This window comes from Solea senegalensis, linkage group LG19, assembly GCF_019176455.1.
Source record: "Solea senegalensis isolate Sse05_10M linkage group LG19, IFAPA_SoseM_1, whole genome shotgun sequence".
Taxonomy (NCBI): domain Eukaryota; kingdom Metazoa; phylum Chordata; class Actinopteri; order Pleuronectiformes; family Soleidae; genus Solea; species Solea senegalensis.
The window spans coordinates 13,619,799-13,639,213 of NC_058038.1; the positions used below are offsets into that span (position 1 = coordinate 13,619,799).

The 19,415-nt window shown below is 43.1% G+C and overlaps 1 protein-coding gene and 1 long non-coding RNA gene across 2 annotated transcripts; one reads left to right on the forward strand and one right to left on the reverse strand.

Moving 5' to 3' along the window:
* Positions 1-356: 356 nt before the first annotated feature.
* On the reverse strand, positions 357-15,006 carry gprc5ba (G protein-coupled receptor, class C, group 5, member Ba). The gene is made up of 4 exons (XM_044050800.1): positions 14,267-15,006; positions 5,366-6,391; positions 5,044-5,165; positions 357-3,660 (listed from the first exon to the last, which is right to left on the reverse strand). Exons 2-4 carry the CDS (start codon positions 6,387-6,389, stop codon positions 3,616-3,618), a joined length of 1,191 nt encoding a protein of 396 aa, XP_043906735.1. The 5' UTR covers positions 6,390-6,391; positions 14,267-15,006; the 3' UTR covers positions 357-3,615.
* On the forward strand, positions 3,654-6,483 carry LOC122785146. Its single transcript, XR_006362263.1, has 2 exons — positions 3,654-4,159; positions 5,853-6,483. It is a non-coding gene; the product is annotated as an uncharacterized LOC122785146 (long non-coding RNA).
* Positions 15,007-19,415: the final 4,409 nt, after the last annotated feature.

Sequence of the window (19,415 nt, forward strand, 5' to 3'; positions counted from 1 at the left end):
TCTGGGTGTGGACATGGCCAAGACTAGAGCTGGGGTTTTTTCTTTCTTTTTTCACTACCCCAGAATGGGCCTTTTATATTTAAATCAGGAGCAGTTCTACAGTAGCCCACAATGGACAGACTTAACATCTTGTGAGTTTTGATGCTAACGAAAGGCTACATATCTTCTCCAACACACTTGATGCTGTTAAGCTGTTAAGCTGATGACGTGTTTTTAATTGATGAGATTTGAAAGTGCTGGGTGGAGGTTATTACTTTAATGTTTAGCAGCTCTCAAAAACCCAGCATTTATTTGAATGAACTTCACTATGAACCCAGGGAAGAAAAAAAACAACAACTCACCACCACCAATTACAGTTAACTACAAACATGACACTTTTATTGAACGTTTTTATTTGAATCAGTTACAGAAACAAGAGATTTAACTGTTTGTTTTTTTTTCCATTTTCTAATCAGGGGAATCAAGTTCTATACATAGGCATGCTGCGTAACTGCACAATCACAGCAGTGAAAACCAGTATCGCCCCCCCTATCAGCTGCCCCACTGGAACAGTCTGAAGGCAAGACAGATCAAGAGAGGACAGGCAAGGAGGACATGTCAAACCCAGGGCGGATGAGTGTTCAAACAGGCTGCCAAGGGATGACAAAGATAACATATAGAGTTTTTGTGCAAATATCACCACAGTCTATTTGATTTTAACACAGAGACAGTCAGAGACAGAGATCAGTCAAAAGATTCTCTCTTTTTTTTTTTTATTCCCCTAAAGTCTTCAAACAAATAGAGGAAAGTATTATTAGGTCCAGTGATGCTGGCATTTTGTTTCCTATTTTGGACCATGTTTCCCCTGCCTTTACTCTCTTTGCCACTCTTTGTGTTTAAGAAAGCACAGACATTAAGAGTGTGTCTTTTGATATACACCAACAGTATGATTGCTGTCACATGAACTTTACATAAATAGAGTTAGTATTCAAAAGTACAGTCTGAGATAGGTCTTACATGTAGAAATGGTGATAAGCATGCACAGATAGGTAGTTGACGAGTGCAAAATCTACAAAGTCACATGTTATTCTTTTTTCTTTTTTTTTTGTACTCCACAGTGAGTGAAAACGTCACAAGAATTGAAAGCTTCCCTTTTAGACCATTGAGCGACCGTTCCAAACCCTGATGACACTTCTGTCTCATGGACTATGAGCCTAAAGTTTGTTTTGTGGACCAAACAGAGCCGTCTTTGAGCATGGAGCTACCCTGATGCTACCAGTCCTATTATATAACAGCCAGTGGGTAAGACATTAACATACAGCAGCAGTCAAATATCAACCCCTTAATCCTATTTTCTTTTTTGTTGTCAATTGATTTTGCCCACCCACTAATTGTTATATAACTGTATCACAGTTTAAGTAATGATTTACTGTATGAAGTGCCGAAGGTTATTCCTTTGTGATTTTTTTCTTCTGTAAAAAATTAAAAAAATGTTATATATCCCCATGACTGTGACAGGATGGGCCATGACCAAAAATCAAACAAAAAATAAAAGCATATCTAGTGTTGGCAAAACATTTCCAAAATGGTAATACAAAAAAAACGAGACAGCAGCATGAGAAAAATAAAAGGATAATGTAACGATCAAGCAATGTATTAACACATAGCAAACCAATTTAAAAATATATATATAGATAAAAACAGTTTGCAGTAGTCAGTTGCCTCAGTGGGTCTTATGACACTGGTGTTTAAACACAGCCTACAGTTTAAAAAAAAAGAAAAGAAAAAAGTGAGCATAGCTTTACAGCACTACTATGTACACAGCTCCTCCGGTGAAGGAGAGCTGGTGTCACGATGGAGGGGAAAGGTTTGTGAAACAAGTCTCTTTCTTGGCACGGAGACTTTAGCTACAGCCGATCACAACGAGACAGGGCGATGATGATGAGGAGGAGGAGGAGGAAGGAGGAGGAGGAAGGAGGAGGGACGCTTCCCCAGATAAAGATGACAACCACACTGAATGGAGGGAGCTGCATGGCCGCCCCCACAGCACACACAGAAACACACACAGACAGAGCAGGGAGCCATTTTCTCACACAGATTGAAGAGGGTCACAGAGATTTCACTGTCACATGGACTCCCTTTTGGATTGTGTCACACCCTCCACCCTCCCTTTCCTCCCTTCTCCTCCCATTACATTTGATCTTCCAACCTCACACTGTAAATCTGATCTTCCCCAAAGCTATGGAATATCTCTGCACAGCAGCCACAGCGCTATATATAGTCTGTCACTCACAGTTTGACTACAGCCCACACCAGTGCTGCTGCTCCTGCTGCTCCTGCTGCTCCTGCTGCTCCTGCAGTCCTGCGCTTCACTGCAAAGTTGTTTGGAGGAATATTTAGCACCAGAGCGCAACCTTGACTTTGAATTGTCCCCATCAAGTCTTGACACACCTCAAATACGCACAGCGCTGATGTACGCGCCACACAATAGCACAGATAAAGGAACTAAGAACAGAGGAAATTTCCTTGCTCTGTTTCCTCCTGATATAAAGTGATATTTTCTGAGATTCATGAACCCAGTGCCTCCCCGTTGACTGACGCCCCTGTTGCCCACTCAGAACCCACTATATTCCATCACATATCTAACAACAGCTCATTAACAGCTAGTAGTCTTTCTCCTCGGGTGCTTCACGCTACGTTTGTAGTGTCTGTGGTCACAGAGAACTTGTTTCCCCACTGCAGTCTGGGGATTCACAGTTGGTTTTTGCAAAGTGTCCTAGGTAGTAGGTGGGAGGACGAGTCAAGGTGAGAGGAGAGTTTTGTGTTATGTTGACAGAGAAGTGCAGACCAGAGATGAAGAGAGTTGCAGGCAGGAAAGGGAAGGTTTGTTTGAGATGTAGGAGATGGACCAACACTCTTTCCTCTCATGTACTCTACATGTAATGTAAAAATGACATGTAACATACACACCCACAGAGGCTGGATTCTTCTTTTTTTTTTTTTCTTTCTTTCTTTTCTTTTTTTAAGCAGGCAGTGCTCAAGCTGTACAGTTGCCCATGTGCTATGTCTTCACCTATGCTGTGGATGGATGGAGGACAGAGCAAAATGATTCTACTTGAGCAGCAGCAACGTGAGGCTTAGCAGAGAAGACATACTGACCGTCAGGGAGAGAGATGGAGCAGCAGCAAGTGATTTATTTTTCACAGTTTTCATGGATGCTTACAGTGCTCCAGTCTCAGGGAAGTAAATTCAAAGAACAAAAACAAAAACAAAAAGAAGGAATACTGCATGTTGATATTCTCTGATCTGAGTTGGCATGTGTTTTATTTTGCAATTTTCTGGTCACACTTTTAGTTTTTACACCCAAGAGAGGGAGAGGGATGTGTGTGTGCTCTATGAGCTTTAGCTCTGTCCTCCATACCCTGTTTTCTCACACACACACACACACACACGCCCATACATCATAGTCGTTGATTGGCACACGGTCAGTGTTAAAGTCTGTACACAGAGTGATAGTGCCCTATTGCCATCCATGTCCAATCCAACCATCCCAGACTCCTCCCTCAACACCCGCTCATCCTCTTCTTCTTCTTCTTTTCATTTTCTACAACATATTCTCTTCCCAGTTCCTGTCACTCACCACAGCTGCCTCCCTGTGTAGGTCGGAGGAGCGGAGGGCACCTGTAGTGGGGGGGGAAATGAAGCTATAAATATAATAACATTCTGGGTCGGATCATGTAATCAGACTTGTGTCTTTGCACACATGCATACAGCAACAGTCCCGTGCATTCACAGAGATTTGCATATACTGTACATTGTGTTCACACATACTATGACTGCAGTTTCATTCATAAACGGACGTTCAGTCCACGTTGGTCTGGTGAGCCACGTATTGATCCCACATTCTGTTTCCAATCCAAGCAAAGCAAATGTTCACATGGTGTCCATGCAGATTATTGCAGACATAGATTATAATATACATTATATAATGTATATTACTGTAAATAATATACATCATGAGAATAGTATTCACATATTGATGGTTTTTGTTTTGTTTCATTTGTTTGTTGAAGAATCCCAAACCAAGAAAGTGTTCTCTCCTCTTTCCACAGCGTCACCTTGATCTTCACTTGAGCATGAAACCCTTTCTGCCCCACATTTGAAAGCAAACGATGGAGAGGTAATACCTGCTTTGACTCTTACCACCTTTAAAACCAAGTTGTGTGCCATGCTCACAGTTCCTTTTAAAAAGACGGTGTAAAGTATCAGGAAGTGAGTGTATCTTTTCCTTTAGCCAACCATTTTCTATTGTCTCCATCCATCGCTCTATAATAAAGTGGAAGTCGCACATGATGCATCTACTTAAACTATCACAACAATATACTGAAATCCTACACCTCCTTTATTTTAATTCATTTTATTATTTACATCTATTGACATTGCTGTGTTAAAAAAAAATATTTATGTCCTTTTTATGCCTTCTACAAAGCACTATGTTTTACATACAGTACACAATAAACATTAATATGCAGATCTTTTCTAAATAAAACAGATGCACAGAGAACCTGCTCTGCAAACTAATGATATTTTATGCAGAGCAGCCGAAGGAGAAGTCTGCATTCCTTTTTGGCTACATTGGCCAGATTTACAGCAATCTTTGGGCGAAGATTTTTTTTTTTTTTTATCCTATAGTCAGTAGAGAGTGTCGCTTCAGTATTTTATCCTCTGGTAGTATATGTGCGATTGTGACCTTGATTCATAACACTGGATCACTCGTTCCAATTCATCCTATGTGATAAGGAGCATGACAGGCCTGGCAGGCAGTCGCATCTTCCATCCATCCATATGTGAACATTTATGTGAATAATCCAGACGGGCCCACAAAATACAATAACCGCAGGCATATGAACATGCACACACAAAGTGATGACGCACACTCACACCTCTCCCTCACTCTTGTGCAACTTCATATGGTCCAGAGCGCACAAATGTTCATGCAGTCTCGCCGGTGTGGTGGAATGACTAAGTGGCGGCGTGTACCTGTGACTGGGAGGATGTACTCACCGCTCCCCCATTCAGGATCATGGTCATCTCAGTGGGCTGGTAGACGTTGCTGCGGAAAGGTGCGCTGGGTCTGGCAGCAGTGTTACTATTGTGTTGGCTGGCACCACCACTGCTCCTCAAGCCTGCCATGGAATACGTGGATCAGAGATTACTGTGACTCAACTCCGTCAACCTCGGAGAAAGAAACACTTGCTATGTTTTCCTGCACCGTGTACTTTTCCTCCTGTTGTTATTTCTAGAGACACATGCATTTCCTAGATACACATGTTCTAATGATGACTGTATCCTTTGTGTGTTGCACGTTTGCTTCGATAGAATTTACCTGCAGTGTTCTCGTCGCTGTATCCATAGCCCTGGTTCTCCACAAACTGTCTGTGAGAGAGAGGGATGTCTTCATCAAAGCTGGTCCCCCTCCTTCGTGTTGAATTCTGGGAGGTGTCAAAGTAATTGGGTGCACTTGGCTGCGGAGGGGGTATCAGGCAGTTTTTGGATTCAGGGATGGCATGAAAGATTATCAGCAACCAGCCCTGAGTTACTAAAGCAAAGGCTAGTGTCGGGTCATTCCAGGCCGGGGCCTTGTTCAGCCAGGCATTTGCGTACAGATAGAAGCCCACCCATGTCACCCACAGCAGCACTGACAGCCCGCAGGACACCAGCAGCCAAACGGCATTGCGCCGCCACTGACGTGTCTTCCCACACAGGGCTATGGCGGCTGCAGTCATTGCAGCCAATAGGAGTGTTAGCACGTAGCTGCAGGCAAGAGCGAAGTCCATAGGTGTGTACTGACAGGCATCTTGTCCCTCCCGCAGCACGGTGAGAAGTAGCCACTCTGCGGCAATGATGCCCTGCACAGCACTCAATCCCAGTGCCAGGCCAGTGAGGGTGCAGCCTCCGGGGCTTCGATGCTCCTGACCAAGCCTTCGCAGACGAATACCTTGCACCAACAAACATGAAAAACAGACAGCAAAGAAGAGGCCCCACAGGGCTCTACGGACCAGACATAATATCTGATCTTGTGTGATCAGGTAAGCAAAGCTCAGGCCAAATAAGCCAAGCACGCCGAGGAGCAGCAGGAGGATTGGTCCCACGCCGCTGCGCTTCTCAGCCTCACTGATGTGGCTTAAACGGCCCAGCAGGACTAGGACTATTATGATGCTAACTAATGTCCCAGCAGCAGCCAGAGCTTCAACAGCTATACCCCACATTGCGTCCATGTCACAGAGGAGGATGTAGGGTTCCTTAAAGCCGATGCCACAGCCCCTTGGAGTGACCTCATTAGTGGCATCTTGACTCCTGGCATGATGAGCAACAGTCAGCAGCAGCAGGACAATCGGGAGGAACGCCATTTCTAAGAGATGAACAGTACAGATGACAAAGAGGGAGATGATGAGCGCAAAAATGGAAACATCAAATAAATTGATAAGGGTAATATAAAAAAGATAAAAGGAGTGAGTCATTGTGTTGTCATCAATGTTTGAAAGGCTACACAGATCAGCTCACTACATCTGCCTGAAAGTGACAATGCAGACACAAGGTTTTTTAAAACCTTTTCATGTTTACTTTTGTTCCAGCATTTATAAACTACATACACATGGAAACCAGAAAAGCCCAGATCAGCTGCCTTTCAGGTGTGTTATTTGTCCAGAAGCATCCACCAGCAGCCAGAGCAAAGCTGCAACTTGATGTACATTTTTAATTAAAGACATACAGAAACACAAGAGTACAGTAGACCATCACCAGGCACCTTAGGACATGTAGAAAGCTGCAAGAAAATGTGTATAATGTACACAAATACACGTGTGTATTGAATTAATTGCCTATTATTTTAATAGGCACAAGTACAAACTCTTACCACACGTGCACTTTTGAGAACAGTGTCCCATTAAAAAAAAAAACAACAGCATGAACATCAAATCAATACTGGCTCAATTCACAAATGCCAGACACACACACACACACACGTCACCACATTTCCTTTCAGAAATTCTTTCCAAATAGAGTCAGACATTAGTGCAACAATCAATATTCACAAAGGACAGACGCCACATTCTGGACTATTTGTTTTAAAGTGCTTCTGTGAGCTTATAAATACCCTGCAGTATTTACATACCATAATAAAGCGAGTGGACACACAGGTGCCTCATATCTCTCTGTCACTTAGAGATAGTTACGGCACATAGTCAAACCAGGGGGGAAGAGAGCTAGTTTTAAATACACACCAGACAGCACCATAGGTCACAGCGCTTCCAGTGTGCAGTTTATTAAATGGAGCAGACACAGACCTGAGACACCACTTATTTTATCACGAGAAAAATAGGAACACAAGTGGGAGGAAGTGCAGTGGACTTACAGCAAGTAGACTGGAGTTGCTTTTGACAATTCATCTACTAAGTGATCGGCTACTAAATGAATCGCCAATTATGATTATGATTTCAGTTTTTTTGTAAATCGCTGCTCTTCTCTGTGGACAAAACCTTTTCAAGTTTAGATATCAAATCTGTTTACTGAGAAGACAATCTGCAGTTGAATCAACAATGAACATAATCCTTACATCTGAGTTTGTTGACAACTATTTTTTCAGGTTTGTGGGCAACTATTGTTATCTTAAATCTTCAGTAGGCAGGAGAGTTGTAATAACAGTTGCTTCCTCCATATTTTGGGATCGCGGCTCTCTGTCCTCAGCCCCCCGTTATTTATTAGATCCACAACAGCTGATGCGAGACGATCTCTCCATATCTGAATGTCTTTGCCGATGCTAACGGATGTTGTTACATTCCTTATGCAACTCTTCCATTGTTTTTCACGTTTCTTTGTAGCGACGTGTGTTTGCCTGCTCGCATTCTGAGCTGCGCTGTCATCTGATTGGTCAAAACCTGTGATGTTTTTGTACATTATGCTGAACACTTTTATTTAGGGAATTATTGATCTAAAATGCCAAACAAAATCCTACCTACTGTACCTTTAACAGCTGGGGCAACTCACTGTACCCTATCTGCTCAACACCAAATAACACTATTAGCATTTACCATTTAGCAACTAATACGCCAGATGTATCTCCCACCAGGAGATACAGATGTGAAAATGGGAGCACGATGGCACAAAAACACAGCAGACTAACTCCTCCTCTGTCTTTCGTCGTCGTCGTCTTTGTCACTTTCTGGTGCAGAGTCGGCACACACTAGTGTGAGTAAAGAGTACAAAGACGTGTCCTGCACATCGGTGACTTTTTCACCCATTCCCTCTCACCCAGTCACACCCACTTGCACAGATGGCATCCCTGGCTGCTTTTTGAGTGAGAAGGATGAAGGATGTACACCGAGAGCTGCCATTAACCGCACATGATCAGATGTACGCAGTCAGTCTGACATGTATGTGCAAAATCACTGACGCTCATGTGAACAGGCACATAACACGCATACATAGCACACATGCAACACACTGGAGTCCCTGCTTCTGGAGTCATGTGATCTCTTCTGCCAGATTACGATGCCACATCTCCTCCAGAGCAGCCAGTGCAGGCTTTCAAATGTGCTGTGAAAGATGCACCTCACAAATCTTCTCCTCCTTAATCCCTAAACACACCCCTCTTCCTTCCATTTTGGCTTGCCCTTCTTCCTTTCTTTTGCTCCTACCATCTCCTCCTCGCTCATCCTCACCCAATTCCCTCCCCCTGCTCGCTTTTATTCTTGCTGTGTATCTTATGTAACTGGAAAAGTGATTCAGCCCCTGCCAGTTTTGGTGCATGGCCGCTGTTTCTCAGGCATCATCTCGCTCTGTGCCAAGCAGCGAGGAAGAAGTCTGCCTTAGCTTGGTGTTCTACACGTAGCAGGTTTATACACGTGTCACTGTCATGCACGTTTACACAGACTGGCACAACAGTGCTCGATGCAGGCGGGATCTATTTGCATATAAATATGACTTGCGGTTTGGTGGCATGTATTATGGATGTGTGTTTGTGAAGGCAGCGCATTCTCACACAAAGCTGAATGTGACAAGTATGCAGCGTGCATTCCTTATAATGGTGCTCTTAGCACACAACACAGTGTGTGAGAGTGCAAATGTGCAGCACTGCGGTTGTTCAGATGCGCTCCAGGCTGGACAGGCGGGGATTCATCAACACATCCTGTGCAATTACAACCTCTAATAATGATTATCAGACACAGCCCACAACCAAATAACATGGTGATAATTGGGAGGATCATTGCATTTTGATGACTCCTCTAATGTGTGATTCATAGAGAGAGAGAGAGAGAAGCTGCTTTCAGACATGCACTGAATTCCGGAGGTTGTCCAGAAGGGCTCTTAGTGTGAACACAAATTTTCCAGAGATCCTCCTGGCCAGCTCCCTAGTATATTTTCCGGACACAATGCACTTAAACATATCCGTCGTGTTAACATTTGACGGTGGACAGAACTGACACTTGGTGCCGGAGGCGGCTATCCAAACTTTGCAGAGCAGTGCCTGTCATGGCTGACCTCATAGCCTAATGTTGCTGTTAAAGGGAGAGCAATGTTTTGTGCGCTGGGTCTGGTATTGTTAGGGGCACAGCTATGTCCAAAATGTTCATTTGGACTGTGTGCAGTTTGTGTTTAAGCTAATTTGATTTGATTTGATTGGCTGGTGCCTTAGCTGCTGCTTTGGAGGTTCTCTCAATTTCTGCCACGCACAGCTCATCTGCAGAGACAGATATGTTTATGTGCAGCAAGCTCAGCTTCTTCTTACCTGTGTTGTATTTAGAGTTTAATACTAATCTTGCACTAGAACACGATGAAAACTAGTTTGTTCAGATTCAGCTATGCATGACGGAAAACCAGTTGAAGCTCAGCTTAATGCCTTAGAAATAAGTCCTAAATAAACACACTCTGTCTAGAGGTCCTATTAAAAACACATCTGTGCTTCAAACAAGCTTGTAAGCTCAAGCACAGTGACAATGGTCACTGGGGCCTGTTTTCTTAACTGTTTTTGTCCTTTGCTTTTTAAAATGCTTTGATAACATCTGTGTCAAGCTTTTCCAGATTTCTCTCAGTGACAATAATCGGCTTGAAGTACCTTCCAGAGTTGAAGTGCGGTCTGAAAGAGCATTTTTAAGAGGAGATGAAAGAGAAGATGTTCACTGGGTAAGCCATGTCTGTCTCACACAAATATATAGCTTTAAAGAATGTCCTCTCTCACACTTCTGACGTCACAATCCCAGCTTTTTAAGAGTTATCTGCTCGAGATCAGAGACGGGCTGAGTTTGGTTGAAGACAAAAACACAGGTTTGTTTGAATTCAAAAGCGATAATGTCTATTTCTCAGTCAGGGACACTTTGGCAGGACACATGATTGTTAAAGACCCTGAACTAATAACTTTCAAGGGGCGGCTCCCGTGGCACAGCATTTTGGAACAGATATTTCTGGTGCAACCAAATTAGTGATCCGTATTGTTGATAGTTGTCATGGATTCACACTAGAAAAAAAAACTACTCTCACTTAGATCTTAAGTAGATGCCATTGGTTTCTACTTATGCTTCATTTACCTCACTAACCACTAGTTTCTGCCACTAGGGGTGTCTCATTCAAAAGAGCCTGAGATTAATGATGGGTCGGGATCATGGGAATTGTTGTCTTGTTGTCTTGTTTGTTGTGCCTGTACATTGTGCTTTAGCTTTGAAAATACAGCAAACAGCAATTAGTAATTGTTATCTATTAGAGGAAAACACACACAATTAAAAGATAGTGTGAGTGATAGTGAAGAGATAAAACGGTACATTAGCTTGAATATAAATAAGGATTTCTACGGATTTCAAGTGTTGAAAACATTTTGGCTAATGTAAGTACCCTACTGAACTAAATATATATAACACTGTTCTTGTCTTGTTTTAGATGTTTCAAAGCAAAAAATGCTACATAGGATATTCATTATATGGACAAAAGTATTCGGACGCCTGACCATTACACCAACAGGGACAGTAATGACGTACTCCACTACAGATACAGTACTTTAGTATGGAGTTGTCCCTCCTTTTGCAGCTGTAACAGCTTCCAAACGCCTTGGAGTTCTTGGACTTTACTCAAGATTTTGAAGTGTTTCTATGGGAATTTTTGTCCATTCATTGTGTCGAGCATTTATGAGTGCGGGCACTGATGCTGGACGAGAAGGCCTGGCTCGCAATCTTTGATCCAGTTCATCCAAAAGGTGCTTAATAGGGTTGAGGTCAGGGTTCTGTGCGGGTCAGTCAAGTTCTTCCACACCTAACTCGTCGAAACATGTCTTTATAGTCATTGCTTTTTGCACTGGGGCACAATCATGTTATAGAAATAGAAAAATGAATAGAAAAGGGCCATCCTCAAACAGGTTTGGGGCCATCTTAACGGGTGTGGCCAAATACTTTTGTTCATAGAGTGCACTTAAATAAAAGAAGCAAGACGTGTCACCATCCCTCCAATCCCTCACAACTATTCATGACAAAAACGTGAATAAATGGCTAAAACGACAGATGGGGAGACATTAGACATCAGAGTGGGTGTGCTAAAATATTCAAAAGGAGGTGGTAAGGATATAAAAAAAAATAGTCTTGCAGATACAGAGGGTGGCAAACAGGCCTAAAGGGGAAAAATAGATATCGCACTGAATGGTGAGACTGAAGACGAGTGGTCCTTTCACTGCATCAGCCCCCAGGGTGTCTTTGTGAAAAAAGTGACAGTGGAAATATTTTTCCCCAGCCTCTTCAGACATTCCTGGCCATCCATCCTATTCAGGCCTCATTATCATTTATTCAGCTCACAGCAAGACCGTGTGCTAATTGACTTAGCAATTCACAGAGCCAGAGTTTAATATTAGCCCCCTTCCTCTCCTCCCTCTCTCTTGCAACATCAACAGCCGAGGGGGCGATGGGTCAGATGTGAAGGTATCCCGAACCCAGAAATGCAACTGGAAACCACAGACACAGACCCTTCGGTGTCGTGTGTACTGCTTCCATGTCATGCCAGCAAGCATCTTCCATTGTAGATGGAGGAGGTGATCACAAGAGCCCAGAGAGATCAGATTGTGTTAGTGTGATAGTGATCAGAGGAGCGAGAGAAACAGAGAACAGCCAGATGTACAGAGGAAGAAGTGGAGCGAGCCTTGAGCCTGGAGCCGTGTGTGTGTGATGAAAAAGGGGTGAGCATATGAGCACAAATGCACACACAAAATTAGAAGCTTGCAGTTTCCATGCATCTACATTCCAAATGACATAGTCAGCTGTGTGATGTACGAAAAAGCCAAACATAAACACGCACATTTACTCAACTATCCCTTTAAGGACTCGCATTGATTTCCAATTATTTGAACAGCCGAACCAAAGCATTATTCCTAACCTCAACCATAACCAGTTAATGCTTAACCCCTAAAGTTCCTCAGAAATGAGGTTCTGCCTTATTATTAGGGCCAGTTTTTGGTTGCCATGAGGACAACTGGTCCTGACAGGGTCAGTGTTTGTGCCAAATACCATACAAGAAAACACACACAGAGGTTTATGCAGCGATTCTGAGCACTGGATGGATAGATCCACTTGCACAGCCTAACCTTATCCATAGTTGATGTCCAACCGTAACCTTAATCTAACAATTCCCAATTCATATCTTACCTCTAACTTTAACCAGAGCCTCAGAAATGAGGTCCTGCCTCATTAGGGCCAGGACTTCTTGGTCAAAATGCGGATTACTGTTGCTAAAAAAGTCAGTGCTCGTACCAAATAAGGTCTGAAAGAGGTAACAAAAACAAGTAAACACACACAATTTGATTGTGACAATGGTCCTACTGCTGCTGCTGCCTCAAACAAACACCCTCTTCTGGAACCCCCTGGGAACCTCTTCCCATGTGACCAGCATTGTTGGAAGAAGGGGGTGTGTGGGAATAAAAAGAAAAGAAAAAAAAGAGCATGCACCCATTGTGTGTTTGCATTAAGCTGCTCCTAAGGTCAGCTAAAACCGAGGGTGTCCCTTTACAAGACGTGTCCCTCCCACGCTGGCCTCCTATACCAGAGGCAGAGCCCTGCATACTACCAGAAATTGTACTTAAATGCCCACTTGGGTCCAAATTAGACAAAGGAGGTTAGTTTGGAAATGGATGTTAATGGATTGGTCAGCAGACAGATGATACATGAGCCCAGAGTCATTGTCAGTGAAGCACGTATGTACTCGTAAAGCTCCCGGGCCTATTTTGGAGTGTTCTGTTTTCCATCATAAATCAATATTCACAGTGGAGCTGTTTATTCTCAGCCAGTGAGTTAGTTGGCTTCCTCTTGGGAAAAGAGGATGCGATACAGTTCCTCCTCAGGCATGATGCCATAGGTGCTATTTTTGATGTGGAAAATGATTTATGTGTATTACCTCTCTTCAGGACTTTTTTCTGGTATGAACACTGACCTTGTCAGGACAACTTGTCCTAATGGAGACAAAATCTTGATCCTAACGAGACAGAACATCATTTCTGAGGCTCTGGTTATACATGTGTTATAATGTGGTTTGCAGTAGGATGAAGATTAGGGTTCGATATTAGGGATAAAGTGCTGGTTAGCCCGGGTGGATACAAATGAACACAGTGTCTAGAATAGCTGCACAGACCTGAGTGTACGTGTGTGTGTGTGTGTGTGTGTGGGTGGGTGACAGAGAGACAGAGAGACAGAGAGAGATCCAAAATAGTAAATGACATCTAACCGACAGAACATGAGTGACTGGAGCTCCGAAAATATCCCACTGTATTGTGGGGTAAAAATGGAGACGCGGCCACAAGCCTTTTCATTCCCGTGAGAAAAATGTGCCACAGCCTAATCAGCATTTACATTTGACACAGGTCAAAGCTCCGTTTTTATTTAAGCTTAACGAGTCTCTGTCAAATCCTCCCTCGAGTCAAGTCCATGTGTAATTAATGTGCACATGTGCAAATAGCTGTAACCTGTCTATACACATCAGGTGCGCGTCCTCTGGTTCACACATATGCATTTTGGTGCATCGGCGTCGCCTTTCTCGCAGGGTCGTCAGTGGTGCAACTTTCACTTCGTCGATGGTGAGAAACCCCGACAACATCCTTTTCACTAAACACACCGCGAGGTGCGTCCTTGTTAACAGATATTCACACCAGAGACACAACAACAACAACAACAGTCAGTCCTTGCAAAATCAAGCACACGTATGTCCACAAGGATCCCACACTCCCCCCGTCCCAATCAATCACCATCATGTGGCGAGCTGCACGTACCTTTAACGATGTAAACAAATCCGATCAAGAACGAAGACGGGCGCACAGTTGTGAGGGTTAATGGTAGATCGAATAATAATGTCACATTTCGGAGCAAGGCGCGTTTGCCTTTTCACTCTCCATCCACATGGACGCGATCGGACCAGATGATTCCTCCTGCTCCAGGTTCCAAACCGGAGGAGCCCGGTTATTCAGCCCGTGCCCGTGGTCCTCAGAGGCGGTGTTGGCATTAACCCTGAGCTCCAGCAAGTCCACACTGGAGAGACTATAAGGACACCCGGGTGTCAGGATTGAAATGTGCGAGAGTTTCTTTGTCGTTTCCCCCCTAAATCCTTTGTTCAGCCGTGCGCATCTTTGACTTTCACGTTGGCGCAGTCATCCAATCGAATAAAACACACAGTTAAATGAAACCATGTGACGCGCTGCAGCGACGCAAGTCTTCAGTTGTAATGACTGGACTGTTTATGTCGCCGAATGTCCGCTCCCGACTAATGCTTCACCAGGGACTGTGCTCCGCATTACGCGCGTAATGGTAATCCCTCTCCGCACACACACACACACACACACACAGAGAGAGGGGGAGAGCACAGTCGCTACAGCGTCTCTCCCTTTAACTGTTCTCTCACATAAATTGTGTCTGACAGGGGGGCCACCTATTCATTTCTGGATCGACGCACAGGCTATATATTTTACGCACACACACTCAAACTGTCTCGTTCTCACTGTCCCCATGTGACACATGCACACTTGCAGTGTCTAAATTCTGTAATCCCAGTTTCTGTGGTACTGATTCTCACTCATTCATAGCGTCATAGAAAGTCATAGAACATAAGCTGATAGTGTTCAGGTAAACTATTGGAACTTGGTTTCCGGTTGCTTCTGTCAGAATAAAGTTATATGGGCGAGTTCATTCTCACACTTTTTATAATAAAACTCAACAATATTACATTGTAAAAACAAAAAAAAACCACACCATAATTTCCACCATGACTTATTGATTTACCCGAACCTTAAGCCCTTACTTTATCTGAACCACTGAACACATCTTCACATTAAAATGTAATAATGTACATCATGGGGACTTGCTTTGTGTCCCCATAAGGAAGACAAGTCCCCATAATGTGACTGTGTGAAGAGATTTATGTCCCCACAACATATGTTAAACCTGGAATGCAGCTATTCTTCCTACGACTGCACTGACTTCCATTCATAATCCTAACTAGGGCTTGGCGATATATCGATATTACATCTATATCATAACATAGATTTTGAATATTGTCATATCGGGATAAGGTATCTGTGATCTGTGATGACATGTCCTGGTTTTAAAGGCTGATGCGTTGTTGCATAATTATGATATCTATGATACTGAATCAATTAGCAAAATACACCCACTGATTGGGCGACAGAAAAATATAACTCCGATCCACGATCGGTGTAAATGTCCCATGTAAATGGAGGCAAAGGCCTGCAGCATATTCTCATACAAAGCTTGACGTCTAGTTGAGACCGAGCAGGGAAAATGTTCTCCTTTGTTGTCTGTTGTGCCGCATTAGATGTCGTCATTTGTTATCACCCCGTCTACCAAGTACAGGTACTGTTCTCAGTTGAAAAGCAAGCCTGTGTCAAGTACCTTAAAGGGATACTTGAATAAAAGTACAAGTATCTTACCAGATCTATGATACTGAATCAATTAGCAAAATACACTGAATATTATATATTATATTCATTAAAAAATGCATGAAAAGTTATATTTGAATTTAATTTACCACTTCTTTCAAGCCTAATTATTTGTGTCATAGCAGGCAATTCTATTGTTTCTAACACAGGTAAATATCCTTTATTTAAGGTAACAACTGTATTTTGAGCATGTAATACAGATCATAAACATTATATATATTTTAGTCTATATTTTATTTTGTAGTATTTACAGTGTGTCGTCGCTCTCCTTTGGGAAGTGCAAACAACCTCAAAATAAAACTTTCCATGAGCCCAGAGAAACAACCTGTGTAGCTTTATATCCCCATATATCTCTAAATATTTATGCGCCATATTGCCCAGTCTTACCTTAAAGTTTGACAGAAACAAAACCATCCAATATAAAGTATGCCATCATGTCAGTGTCAAAAAAATATTATTGTTTGACGTCTTTGCTGCATTTATCGGAATATGATCATACTTCAAATTCCCCTGCGATTCGTAAACATAGTTTTGACTTTTATTTTGAAAAGAATGTTCCCTCTTTTCCGGGTTATTTCTGAGCACTTGACACAAACCGCTCTGGCGTTAGTTATTTCTCCTTCATGTCACATGCTTGTCGCTTCAGCTGCTCGAGTCCATCTAGCATGGAGGCTTTCAGGGATCCCCCACCAACCCAAACCAACCCCCCGCCCCTGCTTCCACCCTGCCTTTATCCTTGTGCATGATGATGTGAGCTGATGGAAGTGATTTGTGGCAGTGATGTCACAGTCTCAACTGTTTTCACTGCAGTCTCAAGAGAAACAGGAGCAGAGCATGTCAGCCATGACACAATTACACGAGCTGCATGTGTGCTGCTGAGCTGCTGATCACCCCCACACACACACACACACAGATGTACATCCCATTTTAAGGGATTGTGAACAATCCAGTGTTAATCTCCATTTTAACATTTACCTGTTGATGGTTGTTTTCCAGCCAAATCTGCTCCATACAGTAAAGTAGGCAGTGGGAACCAATAACAGGCCCCGCTTGCCTTCTTCTTGTTGCCTCTTCTGAATTTTTCACACATGCGCAAAAACGCATACATATACATGCAAAGTGAGATGGCATGCAGGCTCTGGGCAGCAAGGAGGCGTATCATATGGAGTGGCAGCTGAGGACGTGAGACTAATCTGACAGGTGCAAACTGGGAGAGTGACAGCATGAGGAGTGGAGGAGGGGTCACTGCCTGAAACAGAACGACTGGGGAGATTAATGGTTCTCTCAGTCTGTCGGCAGACACATCCAGAGTATATTATCAATACTGTGCTTTGTTCTTGTGAGTAATGAGATTGTGCGCAGGAAAGGGAATTACTTCATTCCACATAGTTAATCATAATATATAGAATGGGGGGGGGCACACCTCTCTAAAGTCCTCATCAGAAATTTATCACTTAAATTTGTTGTGTACAGCCCCACCCACTGATTGGGCGACAGAAAAATATAACTCCGATCCACGATCGGTGTAAATGTCCCATGTAAGTGGAGGCAAAGGCCTGCAGCATATTCTCATACAAAGCTTGACGTCTAGTTGAGACCGAGCAGGGAAAATGTTCTCCTTTGTTGTCTGTTGTGCCGCATTAGATGTCGTCATTTGTTATCACCCCGTCTACCAAGTACAGGTACTGTTCTCAGTTGAAAAGCAAGCCTGTGTCAAGTACCTTGAAGGGATACTTGAATAAAAGTACAAGTATCTTACCAGAAAATGAAGTTGAAATCAGTTTTTTATGTTTCTAAAGTACATTTATGTGAATTTACAGTAACAAAGTATTCCTACTTGTTACATTGCAACACTGCTCTTCATATTGTTGTGACGTAAGACTGGTGCCGATCTTCTGATCTGACACACAAAAATCGTATTTTCCAAACGATTTCTTCAAGGCGAACTCACGCATAAGTGCTAGCAACAGATTGAGGCTGAGATCAAAGCAGCCAATGGAGGACTTCAGTATTTAGAGAGTGTGACAAGGTAACCGTGGATCAGTGTGATCATGAGTAGGGCTCAGTCGCTGACTAATATAGCTTTACAGATACAGGCAGTGGCTAACTTTAGCTCTGCCTGGTGAGTTGTTGTCCTTTAATGAGGAGAGTACATGCTCTGCAGGAACATGAGTCACGGACACAGTCTGTCATGTTTCCTTTTGGTGTATGAAGTAAATATGTTTGCTCTGTTCTGTGCTCTCCCTCATCCTTCCTTCATTACATGCCTCCTCAGCGCTCAGCGGTTGCCTCGCCTTGTCAAGATCCTGCTCGGCTCCACACAATAAACCTCCCAGTGACAGCAGGGTGGCTGACATACAGGCCGCACGCTGCATCTGTTTCCAGAGACAAGCAGCAGAATGAAGGCCTTTGACCTCACAGGATGTATTAACTATGACAGGATGCAGGTGCTCAAAATTAGCAGGAAGAGAGTCTAATTTTAAAGAGGTTTTTGTGTGTGTGTGTGTGTGTTTTGTTTTAGTTATCCCATATTTTAAAGGAAAAACGGCTGCAACAGAGGCAGAGGATGTGAAGGTGAGGTAGTCATGTTGTGTGCGGAGGGGACGGACACAGGATAACATTTACATAAATATCACAAATAATAATGAATTAGTGCTTTAGACTGGTGCTGTGTGTTTGTGATGGGAATGCTGGTGAAATAGTGTTATACGCATGTGTTCACCCTCCTTGTATTGTCACACCAACAAAGACTTGCCATATTCAACTCACTAAAGAAATAGTTTCTTTTTGTAGACAATAGATGAAGAGTGTTTCCCAGTCACCGCACTATTATTATCAGCAATGCCAGTATTTCATTTTAACATGTTTCATTAATCTCTGATGACATCCATCCATCCATCTTCCCCCGCTTTATCCTCCACATGAGGGTTGCAGTGCCAATCTCAGCTAAAAGACAAATAAACAACGTACCAAAGTACCGCTAATCCGTCATAGGGCCCACACATAGAAACAAACAATCATGCACTCTAACACTCACACCTACGGTCGATTTACAGGGTCCAATTTACCTAATCCCCATATTGCATGTTATTGCATGTGGGAGGAAACCGGAGAACCCGGAGAAAACCACAAACACGCAAACTCCATGCGGAAAGGCCCTTGTTTTCCCACCGTGTTGGGAACCCGAGTCTTCTTGCTGCCAGTAGTGCTAACCACTACGCCAACCGTGTGGCCCCGCTGATGACATATCATTGTCATTTTAGCATTTCTCTTTCTTTTCCCCTTTAACAACGATCACCACGTGATTTATTTTCTATATTTCATGTTACAGCAGCTTGAATATAGTGCTTGGATTCACTCAGCTCTTCCCAACTCCTTTCCTGTACCATCACTCACAGACACATCTGCACAGTTAGACTGGATATAAACTTCTTTTTGTCTTTGTGAGCAAGCATGACGTCAGAGTGTA